The 12,113-nt window shown below is 37.1% G+C and overlaps 1 protein-coding gene across 1 annotated transcript in view; it reads right to left on the bottom strand.

The window, feature by feature from the left end:
* Positions 1 to 3,195: 3,195 nt before the first annotated feature.
* Positions 3,196 to 12,113, bottom strand: part of MARCHF5 (membrane associated ring-CH-type finger 5) — a 71,869-nt gene continuing 62,951 nt past the window's right edge. The window contains exons 4-6 of the mRNA XM_044665681.1: positions 5,770 to 5,953; positions 5,305 to 5,471; positions 3,196 to 4,622 (exon numbers count right to left, since the gene is read on the bottom strand). Of these exons, the coding sequence (XP_044521616.1) occupies positions 4,506 to 4,622; positions 5,305 to 5,471; positions 5,770 to 5,953 (468 nt within the window). The 3' untranslated portion in view covers positions 3,196 to 4,505. The remainder of the gene's footprint in view (positions 4,623 to 5,304; positions 5,472 to 5,769; positions 5,954 to 12,113) is intronic.

The following is a 12,113-nucleotide window of genomic DNA, read 5'->3' as shown; positions in this document are numbered from 1 at the left end:
GCTGTTCCCCCTGTCATGGATCTGAAAGGATAGTTTTCTGCTCTTCTTATTGGGCCACCTTTTAAATTTAAGTCTTATATTCTCTTGGAACTTATTTTGATATATACTGTGTATATTTGGTTTCTACCAGACTGCTTTTTAGTTCCTCAGCAGTTTTTGTGGAAGTGAGTTCTTACCCCAATAGCGGAGGCCAGCCTCATTCTGTAGATGAGAACATTGAGGCCAAGGAGTAAAGCAACTTGCCTAAAAACCCACAAAAGATTAAGAATGTGGATGGGGATCCAATGCCCCTAAAAACAGAATGGGTTGGAAGAGACCTCAGGAATCCAGTTCAAAGGTATGACACAAAGTTCTCTCTGAAATAGCTTCTACAAATGGTCCTCCAACCTCTATTTGAAGATTTCCAGTGAAAGAGGATCCAAAGCAGCTCATTTTAAATAGTTCTCATGGCTAAGCCTTTCCCCATCCAGATGGAAAACCTCCATCTGCTCTTGCAGTTTGTATTCTTTGGTTCTAGTTCTGCCCTTTGGGACCTAGCTAACATGTCTAATCACTTTTTTACATGCAAGTATTATTGAAATTAATAAAAACAATTTAAATACTTGAAGATAGCTAACCTATTTGTTATTTCTAGGCTAAGGATAGCTTAACTTTTTAAAAAAACCCAACTTGCATCTTAGAATCAATACTGCATATTGGTTTCAAGGCAAAAAAGTGGCAAGGGCTAGGCAAAGGGGTGACTTGTCCAGAAACACACCACTAGAAAGTGTCTGAGGCTAGATTTGAACTCAGGACCTCCCATCTCTAGGCCTGGCTCTTAACCTACTGAGCCACCTTGCTGCCTGATGGCTTAACTTTTGAAGATTTTTCAATCTCCCTGGGCAGCCAAATATACCATCCTACAGAGTCAAATACTTTTACGAGGTCCTCAATACAACTCAGTGATGACAATTTAGTTCTCTTTGCTTTTCATCTATTAGACATATTGCAAAGATTCCACCTACTGTTTCACATTGTGGCTTTACAGGATTCCAAAAGCAGAGAACCGCACATCAAAAGCTGGTTCCGAGCTGGGTAGCCTCACAGGAGAGTTGCAGAAATGCCCCAATGGTTAGTTGTCCAAGTCATTTTTTGGGCTATTTATTTTATTTAATGATAGTAATTCTAGAAAATCACAAAAATACCTATGAAGCCCCTTTTTCTTTTTTTGTCAGAAATTAAGGTTTATTTTAACCCTCCCCCCATCCCTTTTTTCTTTTCATTTAAGTCTCTTTAGGGGCTTTACTCTGGTTAATTCTTTGAAATTTTAGGATTATTTTGCTATCACTGCATCTTGCAAAATTTCACCTTTGCTTACCTTTTTTTCCTCTTATGATACAGCTGAACTCTGTTCTTTGGCAGGAGTCTGAACCGTTTAATATGAAATCTTAAATGTCACACGAGACATGGTTTGGATATTAATTTTCAACACTGATTATACTACTAATACAAGATTCAACTCCAACTACAGTCAGGACTGAACCAATTCTTTTATTTCTTAATAAATAGGTATCAAATGCCTACTCTTTGCTAGGTGTGCTCAGGAGGTCTGGTTTATACTTGCATTATTAAGAGACCCAGAAATGTATTTTCAAAATAATGATTTTCTTACTGGCAAGATAAAAACATCACAAACAATATAAAACTTAAAAAAGAAAATAAACAACAAACTCATCTGGTTTAGCAACAAAGTGATGCTGAACCTTAGCAAAATGAAGAGTTTCCTACACACGGATGAATGCCTAGGCCCAAATTTCTCTAACCCCTCCTTCTCTGTCTCATAAACACAACCCATCCACCTGAGAATCAGAGACCCAGACCAAGCAATATCTATCACTCTAACAGATGAGAAAAAAATTAAGATCCATATCATAACTAATGGAAAAAATTGAGTACAGCAGTGCTATTTTCTGCCACAATATGGAAAAAAACCAAAACCATTCAACTTAATTCAGCCAGTATTGAGATTAAATACCATATTAAAAAACAAGGGTTTTGAAAAAATTACAGCAAGGTAATAATTTAAGGCACTGAATCTTAATTATACACTCGTTAGTTTTCATTGTGTTTTGTAAAAAACGTTTAAAACTAATAACTAGAAATAGAGCAACTGACAAACAACAAAAGCTGTTCACCAACTCCCAGCTCACTGATCAGTCTTCCTCATGCTTTTCTCTCACTTTTACTTTTTGACCTTTCACCTTACCTTGTTCATGTTCTCTGGGAGCACTTCCAAGAGCCTACTCAGAAAAGACCACTGTGACCTCAAGAAGATATTGAAATTTGGAAATGCCATTGTTCCCCAAGGTAACTGCCACATTTCTCTGACTACTGATAGAAGACCTATTTCTGGTTGCTTATGACTGTTCTGAAATCCGTGCTGGAGCCGAGTGTACAGAAGAATACCTAGGGTCCACTGCTGCCCTCCCAATGCCAAGTTCTCAGGGCTGCTTTTCCCACACAACTCAAAGGAGCCTCAGTCCCCATTACCTAGTCAGGCACCATCCTAGATATAGAGAGTAAGTGGGTAGGGTAGCTTGGTGGCTCAGTGAATGGCATGCCAGGCCCAGAGGCAGGAGGACCTGGGTTCAAATGTGACCCCTATTTGCCTAGTCTTTGCCCTTCTGCTTTAGAGTTGTTGCTACTAAGACAAATGGTTTAAAAAGTGGTTGATTCTTTATTTTTTTTATCTTTAAAGGCCACTGACAACATATTATTTATGAAGGATATTTACATACTTTTTCTATTACTTTTTTTGTTGAAACTCAAAAGGAGTCAGTATTTGTCAAAAGTTTCATCTGTATAATCTAAATTATTTTCCAGTCAGAAATTTTTTAATCGTCCTCCTGAATTTCACTATTAGTTCATTTTCTTTACCTTCTTTCCTTTCGTAACTATAGCTTTTCAATATGCAATGGCCATTATTTGTATATCTATCTATCTCTATATATATATACACACACACCATATTTCTATGTATTTTATATTTCCTCAATATTTATTATATTCATACTATAGAAAAGGTACCAGTCTTTAATTACTAAAATTAATGTACATTATTCACTCCAACACGGTTCACGCTATGGCCAATCTATTTCTGAAAGGAAAATATCTACTGTTTTACATGCATTAGAGATGCTACTATGAACAAGAAAATACATAAAAATAGTTTTTAATGGATAGTTTTTTAAAGCATTTAATTTTATTCAGTAAAAACAACAAAATTCCATTTTGAATGGCAGAATGATATAATAGCCATTCTTAACTGTTTGAAAGAGGCTCAAAATAAACAATTTTCTTTGGAAAATGGTTATGTTAACCAATAAAATAAAGTGATCTTCAAAGTGTTAGCCTCAATCACAAGATGACTAGTGACTAAACTCTACAACTATCACTCTTTATCTTCCACAGCCCCTCAGTTTATGCTCAAAGCATTGATCTTCATGTCTCCTGGAGACTCAGTATCGATGCTTGGCAGTCACATCTGTAATGACCATCTTCTCATTGCTGACCCAGAGATAGCTGGCTTCAAGCCTCTCCTGAATATGCTCCCTGCTCATCTCCAAACAAACCACTCTCATTACTTCTTGGCAGAGAGTAAAGGGAAAAGTGTAACTTGGCAGTTCCTTCTCTGTAGACCTGTAACTCCAATTCCATTGCAATTTCTAGAATTAAGTATTTAAAAATCTACTGCAGGTTTTCATGTTACAAGGAGCTGAGGATATAATGTAATTTAGACTGCTGAACAGTCAGAACTCTAGAATGAACTATGAGATGCCAACATTGTATAGATTTAGTAGCAATAAAATGAACTGGAAGCTCTGTGAATTTTCATATATTTTAGAGGATATTATATATTGTTTGAAAAGTACTCAACAAAATCTAGGTTGCTCAGATAAGCAACTGAGTGGGCTCGTACATTTTTGGTTTCATATCTATTTCATAACTCAAAGTGAATTTCTATTTTCTCCATGTTAACATTTCTATTCTCTCCATATTAACATATATTCTTGTTCAGCAGTTAAGATAAATCATTTTCTGAAGAAATCCTCCTATGGTATCCTTATTATCGAGTTGATGGTTCTGTGTAAGAAAATAGTGAACATACAAATGTACAAAAAAGGAATTTGCATACAATAGTCTCTGCCCTCTTTAATAACTGTACAATTTAATCTTTACACTTCTGTCCGGGGAAAACACAAATAAAACCCAGTATTTATCATGCTAAGAAAATGGTTCAGATGACTGCCATAAAGGAAGTACATATAAAACAATGAAAACAAATCACATTCTTAGGTTCCGTGATTACTGAGAGGATCTCCCCTGCCATAAGTGCTTTATTATATGTCTTAAAAATATAGGAGCAGCAGCTTATCACAAGTCTCCACTACTGTGCAATAATGATGGTATCAGAACACCACAACAGACTCTCAGATGAGGCAGTTGAACAGTGGGATGTCACACCTTTATGCTTCTTCTTGCTCTGGATAATTAAGAATTTTGCGGTGTGCTTGACGCAAATATTGCTGCTGTTTGAAGTAAACCTTAAATGCTCCTTTTATGGCAACAAAAGCAATTCCACCCTAAAATGCAAGCAAAGGAGAATCTTTCAAAGTTAATAGAACAGGTTTATTATCTATTCTTTTTTTTTTTTTTTTTTTTTTTTTTTTTTTTTTTTTTTTTTGCTAAACAACACAGATAAAAGAAATGTATATCAGGAAAAGGAATTCTATTCAGGTAAAGTGGGCCTGGCTTAGATAATAGATTAGGTCAGATGACTACAAATTAATCTGCCTCTTTCCCTGAGAGGCTGGGGGCCCCTTAGGATGTGTCTCACCACACTCTAGCTTATTCTTGTTCCTCTTTCCTACCTTCAGTTCTAAGTCTATACCAGAGAAGAGAGTAGAGTCTTGGGATACTCCACTGTCAGCAGAGTTCATGCAGACTGGAGGGAGGGAATGTACACTGGAGAAAGAGTTTTGTTGGTGCATTCTTCTTTGGAGTAAACTGTCTGCAACGTACACCATAGTTCTTGAAAAGCAGTATCAGGGTAATGATTCCTTCCTAAGCTATCTGAGGGCAGTGGGGCCTTGACAGACACAAGTATAGCAATAACACATAATGCTACAGCCTGCATATATATACTGTGCAGCCCTGGTTGACTCACATATAATATGTATATGTGCGTACCCATATAAATTTGGTTTTCTAGAGACACCCTTTTGCTTTGATAATTCTGACAAAGCATTATTAAAGCAATCTTACCAAGATTGTCCTTTGTAGGTTAGAATTAACACTACTGAACATCAGTTTTCCAACTATCGTAGCAATAGTGGGAAAGACAAGAGCTCCACACAAAATTCGAGTAGCAGAGACATGATCTGCCAAAGGATTTGCCTCAGCTGGAATACGAGGAACAGGACATCCAATCCCTAGGGAAATAAACTGAAATATATCAATACTAACAATTTAAAGAGAGGAAATCCAAATAACCTTTAACCACCATTATCTATTTTAAATATTCTGATATTTTGAGCTGCTTCCTGGGTAATCTTATTTTTAACAACCTCCTCCTCCCTCCCCGATACTGTTAAATAACTTCCATTATATTTCAAAATATAAAAGTACATTTTAAAATTTCAAACACAGAATGTCATATTCTTCCATGAGATTATTCTAACACTTTAAAAATTGTACTCTCCCACAAGCATACAGTCAGGGGTATTATACCTGGAAATATACTGTTCAAAATCTGTAGTTTATTAGAGTATTTGCGCCACAATCTAAGAACGTAGTCTTCCCAGCGAATCATCTTGCCTAATATCAGCATAACAGGAATAGTGGGAAGTCCAATTAAAAGGAATAAAGGATCGGCTCTTTCCATAACATCCAAACCTTCTTTATGGCCTACCACCTGTGAAAATAAGAATATTTGCTATTAAATAACTTAAGAAAAAGAACAGATATAATTAGTGTTTCAGACTAAACTGACATCTATAAGTCAAATTAATTTTATAGTGAATAATTTTCAAAATCATAAAGGAAATTAAAGTTTTTAAAGGAAGCTAAAAAGAATGAGTATAGTGCATGAGCAGCTGAAAAAACTAGGAAGAGGGGAAAAAAATCAATATGTGACATAGACATAAAAGCAAAAACTGTATAAAAACCCTTTCTACCTCCTCTAGACCTTAGTCCCATATTTATGTATATTCTCCCTCTAAGAGCTTCAATTACTCCCTTTCTATGGCTCGTTAAATACCCTGGAATCCAGCATCTGCCTACTCCCCCCATCCCCCAAAAATGTTTCCTAGGATCACCAATGACCAACCAACACTTCTCACCCTAAGTCAGCAGCTTCTCTAAAATGCTATCATTCCTTGCAGCTGTTATTGCAGGTTGGTGCTCTTGTTATCTCTTGAGTTTGAAAAAGGCTTTCAACCAAGCTGTAGGACAAGCTCAGAAAAGTATACCTGGGTACAGCAGAATTGTGGTTTGTGTGTTTTTAGGGGAAGTACAAAAGAGGGAAGGATTTCTTACCAGTTTTTCTGACTCAAAGGCCCAGAAAGTCAATCAACAAGCATTTACTATGCTAAGTGCTGGGAGATACAAAGAAAGTTAAAAACACTCCCTACCCTCAAAGAATCCACAGTTTAAGTGGGGGAGAGAACAATAAATAACTAGGTACATAAAAAGACATACAAAATATATAAAAAGTAATCTCATAGGGGAAAAGTATGATCAGCTAGGGGGAATTGAGAGAAGCTTCTTGCAGATGACAGATTTGAGCTGAGTCTTAAGGAAGCCAAGGGAACAAAGAGACAAAGTCAATGAGGGAGAATATTCTAGGTGTGAGGGGCAGCCACCACAAAGGTATGGAGGTAGTTGTGTGCAAGGGACAATACAGCTAAGTTAGAGAATATGTCAATGATACTTTATAAAATACTTATACTTTGTAAAAAGCCTGGGAAGGCAGAAGGGGGATAGGTTTTGAAGAACCTTAAAAACCCCAAAGGTATTTCTATCTGATTTAGATGCAATAAGCAGCCATTATAGTTTATTCAGTAGTGAGATGACACTTATGCTTTAGGCAGATCACTGTGGAAGCTGAATAGAGAGCATAAACCAGTTAAAAGTAAACCAGGTTTAGAATTCATTACCCGGATCTAAAAGAAGCAGCCTGTAACTGTCACCTGGGATATGTTTTTAGGGAAACAAACTTATGAATAATAAGAATTTGTACAGAGATAGAAAGGAATATTGCTCTTGTCTATTACAGAATGTGATTTTGAATCTGAACTATCAAAAGGGGAAAGTGAGGCCAAACCCCAAATAGCCATTGTATTACTGTAAAGCTGAAATGAGATTTTTGGTAGAGTGGCAGGTTCAAGTAATAGTTGTTTTAAAATATGTTTGGGTCCTGGGGACAGCTAGGTAGCTCAGTGATTGAGAGCTACATTCTAGGTTCAAATATGGCCTCAGACACTTCCTAGCTGTGTGACTCTGGTCAAGTCACTTAACCCCCATTGCCTACCCTTATTGCTCTTCTGCCTTGGAACCAAAACACAGTATTGATTCTAAGATGGAAGGTAAGGGTTTAACGAAATAAATGTTTGGTTCTGTGGAAGATAAAGTAGTAACCCTACTAGTTTCAAAGAGAGAAATGTCCCAAGTGAGTGGGCTATTAACTACAGAGGCCTTGAGACGAAACTTTCTTCTAACAAAAGGAAACATATCTGTCAGCTAGATAGAAAGGATTTTCTTTCCCAGACAGGTTGGATCATAAACTTTAGGCCAAAGGAAAAGAACAACTCTTGATGTTAATGAATGTTCTCCAGTCTCTCCAAGTAGAAATGTAAAGGTTCTTTCCACCATGGGGCTGGACTAAAATTCCTTCCAATGCTGAATTCTATCTTCTCAGGTATATGCAGCAATGCCTTGAGGAAAGGAAAGGTTTAAGAAAGGAAGAGGGAACAGGTGACATCAAAATCAAGCATTTGGATAAGTCTCAAGAAAAGCCTGCCATTTAAGAAGCTAGGATTAAGTAAGCAGGCCTTATCCTTCCTGGCAGACATGATTTAGTAGAAAGAAACTATCTGAAGAACGATCTTTGAGGGGGCATAAAAACATAAGATGCCAGGATGGCTAAAAGTTGCCTAAGGGTCATATTAATGTCTCACTGGAGAGAGAAGGTTTTTGAAGAATCCATTCAAGAAATGAAAAACTTAAAGAGACTGATGGAAACTTTAATCTGATTGGTCTAATAATAATGAAGTCCTTAAGATGCAGAAGCTATCAAAGCCAGGGGGATTAATGTCTTGGGAACCTCATCTGATCTCAAAATGATTCCTTTCTGATGGTTGATAGATACACAGAAGGAAGTCTTTCGACATGACTTCTTCTATAGAATGACTATAAAGAATTGTCCAATACTGGAGTTAAAAGTGGCCTATTGTAGAGCTAAGAAAATGTGAGGAAGTGAGAAAAGGAATAGGGATTATGGTTATCCTTTGCTTCAAGAGATTCTTATGGCCAGGCATGATTCCTTTTCAATCTTTGGTATTGCTTGTTATTCATACAAAACCTGTATTACTCAAAACTTCTCTTAACAAAAATATTAAGAATTTGCAACTGTAGCTGGGCTTCTAGTGTTTTCCCTCCCTAAGATAAATGATCTTAAAAAAAAAAAAAAAAGCAGCTAGACATGGTAGCATGTGCCTGTAAGGCTACCTACTAAGGGTTATGAATCTCTTGAGATGGGGAATTCTGAGCCTGGTGTCAATATGGTTGAGGCCATAGGAGTGGGGGAGGACACCTCTTTAGTTGAGGAGTGGCAAACTGGCCATGAGTAGGTCAAAGTTCCTACGTCAGTAAAAACCCAAAGTAGCCCTTATACTTTTAGCGTAGGCTAAATGGAGAGACCCAGTATCTGGTAAAAAAGAGAAAAAAAAAAGAAAAAGAAAAAGGAAGGAAGGAAGGAAGGAAGGAAGGAAGGAAGGAAGGAAGAAAGGAAGAAAGGAAGAAAGGAAGAAAGGAAGAAAGAAAGAAAAAGAAAAAGAAAAACCAAGGAAAATCCTTTTATTCCAGTATAATCTCTGCCACTACACCAAGGACTAGTATTTTTTCCCTGTCAGGATTATTGATGATGAACTCAGGTCAAATATAATTTCTCCTCTTTCAATCCCTAAGTTCTCAGGAGAATATTGCAACTTAAAGAAGAATGAGAAAAATCTATGATGAAGTATCAAAAAAGGAGAAAAACTCTTTGTATTCTTAGGTATGTTACTGAAAATGGGGAGAGTGTGCTTAAGAGTGTGTTGAGAATTTTGGTAAGATGAGGACAATGGGAGACCTTTTCCTCAGAAAAGCATGTTGACATGTTTATACATATAAATATATTCATATTTCTCAGTAATGTGGGAGAGTGTGCATATGGACAGCTGAGTATAACCAGAATCTCATGCTATTATGAATTTACTATATTTTACAACAATTATTTTTGTTCCTTACTTCATATTCCCTTTGTTGGAAGATAGAAAAGGAAATATTTGCAACAACTCGATTTTTGAATACCAGGCTAGAATCACAGGGCCAGATAGCTGCTTCACCACTAATTTAGACTAAGTTAAAGGCTAATACACTGTAATTTGTAAATATAGAAACCTTAAATCTTAAGAATTAGAAGGGATCTTAGAATCCAGTCTTCCACCCAAATCTTTTCAAGATACCTGGTAAACTGTCACCTGTCCTTTGAATTCAATATGTAAATATATGTTTGAATCCAAATATGTAAAGTTTCTTAATAGCTGAGCCATTATTCTTTCACTTAGACACCTCTAGAAGAAGTTCCAGTCTGGACTTCTAATATTTCACATATGTGATCTTATTACTGATAATACAAAGTAAACTTCAGACGAGAAACAGATGTGCTGTTTAAGGTGGAGAAGGAATAACCACAAAGAACACAGCAAAGGTGCCAAAAGAGAAAGGAAAAAAACATGGCAGTGCAGTTTCAAAAGGACTGAAGGATGGAATGATGAGTTGAAGTTGCCAAGATTAAATTTAATAGGGGTAAGTGTACAGTCTTAAGTCTTCACAAATAAAAGATGGGAGTAGCATTAATGACAGAGTTTCACTTAAAGATGATCTAGACCTTTCAAGTGGATCCCCAAGCTCAGAGAGTCAGCAGTATGCTATGGCAGCAAAGAAAGTTAAGGTGATTTTAGACTGTATTAAGGGATAATGCCCAGTCCAAGGCAACAGTTTTGCTGAACCAGAGTTAAAAAAGGTCATACCTGGGTTGTGTTCAGATCCAGAAATCCCTTGTTTGGAAGGTCAACAATAAAGAAAAGAAAATCCAGAAGGGCAACCAGTAGGGTGAATTCAAGCTAAACATTCAAAGAACTAGGGAGGTTTAGCAAGGGGGAAAAAAAGGCTTGAGGAAAAAGGATAGTTGTTTTAAAATATCTGAAGATCATATTGAAGAAAGGTCAAATATGTTCTACCCAGGGGCAGCTGGGTAGATCAGTGGATTGAGAGCCAGGCCTAGAGACGGGAGATCCTAGGTTCAAACCCGGCCTCAGCCACTTCCCAGCTGTGTGACCCTGGGCAAGTCACCTGACCCCCATTGCCTACCCTTACCAATCTTCCACCTATGAGTCAATGCACAGAAGTTAAGGGTTTTAAAAAAAAAAATTAAAAAAAAAAATGTTCTACCCAGTCCCAGAAGGCAGGAACAAAATGAAGTTGAAAAGAGGTAGATTTAGACTTGCAGTGAGGCAAAACTCTAATAATCAGAGCTATCCAAAAGTGGGTTCCCCTTACACCAAGAAAGCCTTCTGTGTAAATAGAATTAGCTCATCTTCATTCATTGTTAAGACTCTAGCCATCAGAAATAATGTCATCCCATCCAACTTAGTGGGGAGATTAGTTACCCACACGTGACAATAAGTAACAAATCAAGAACAAGGGACTGCCCAAAACAGTGTTGAGGCCGCCATTTGTCCACTTGAAATTAGGGGTGGATGCAGGAAGTGACGGGGTAACTTCCTGTGGAGGCAGTTGGTGCTTTGAACTTGGTGTGGAAGGATCTCTGCTGAGACCTCAGGCTGCTTCCCCTCTGAATTGTCACATGGGTAAAGTTAGGCTGACACCCTTTCGCCTCCCTTGGCGTTTCTAGAGCCTCTACCCTCAAGGAGGCTTCTTTGCCTCTCTAATCGTCAAGGCCTTGCAGCTAGTAGCCTCGTTTAATTAATCTCTATGCTCCTCTCATCCCGTCCGGACTCAGGTCCAGGGCCAGTCTCTGTCTCTCTCTGTCTCTCTGTCTCTCTCTTCCATAAAGCCAACCTGACTTGGGTCTATTTTAATTATGGAATTGAGCTAATCGATTCCTGGCAACCACACCTTAAACATAAATATCTAATTTCCCCTTTTACACTTCAAGAAAAAGTTGTATAACAACTCAAGGAGTGGTCCTCTACAGAAAACTGGAATATTTTATAAGTTCTAGAAAAGTTATAAATCTTGGATATGAGGGGCCTAAAATATCAAGGGAAGATAATAAAAGGGTCAAGGCATGAATGTCTGAACTACCTCTAAAATTCACTAAATCCTGAAATAGATGAGAAGTCTTGATTTTATTTTTCTTTAAGGAAAAAAAAACCCCTGATTTATGTTGGGTAGGTTTTAATTTTACATATTTTTTATTATGCATTTGATGAGAGTTGAACTATTAAGGGATTGTCATTGCCCTCTTCTACTATATCATTTGATATACAAAGCTCTCTTCCCTTGACTAACTTTAAGAACAATTTTACTGAGTTCTTCAACTGAATTTGGAATTGAAAGTGACCAATTTTACCTCTCCATTTAGCAGTGGGATCAACTTGCCAGAACTTTACAACAAAGTCCTGATTTTATTCATCCATCCACTTTATTATCATTTTTCTCTTGCCTATGCCTAGTTCATAACTGTCTTTTTTATAAAGTAGCATAATATTTTATTATACCTCTCCTTGAGCTTAAAATACAATTAGGGGGAAAAGGCCAAAAAATACAAGAGCTAAACAATATAAGAA

This window comes from Gracilinanus agilis, chromosome 2 (assembly GCF_016433145.1).
Source record: "Gracilinanus agilis isolate LMUSP501 chromosome 2, AgileGrace, whole genome shotgun sequence".
NCBI lineage: Eukaryota > Metazoa > Chordata > Mammalia > Didelphimorphia > Didelphidae > Gracilinanus > Gracilinanus agilis.
This window is presented reverse-complemented; position numbering and strand designations above follow the sequence as displayed.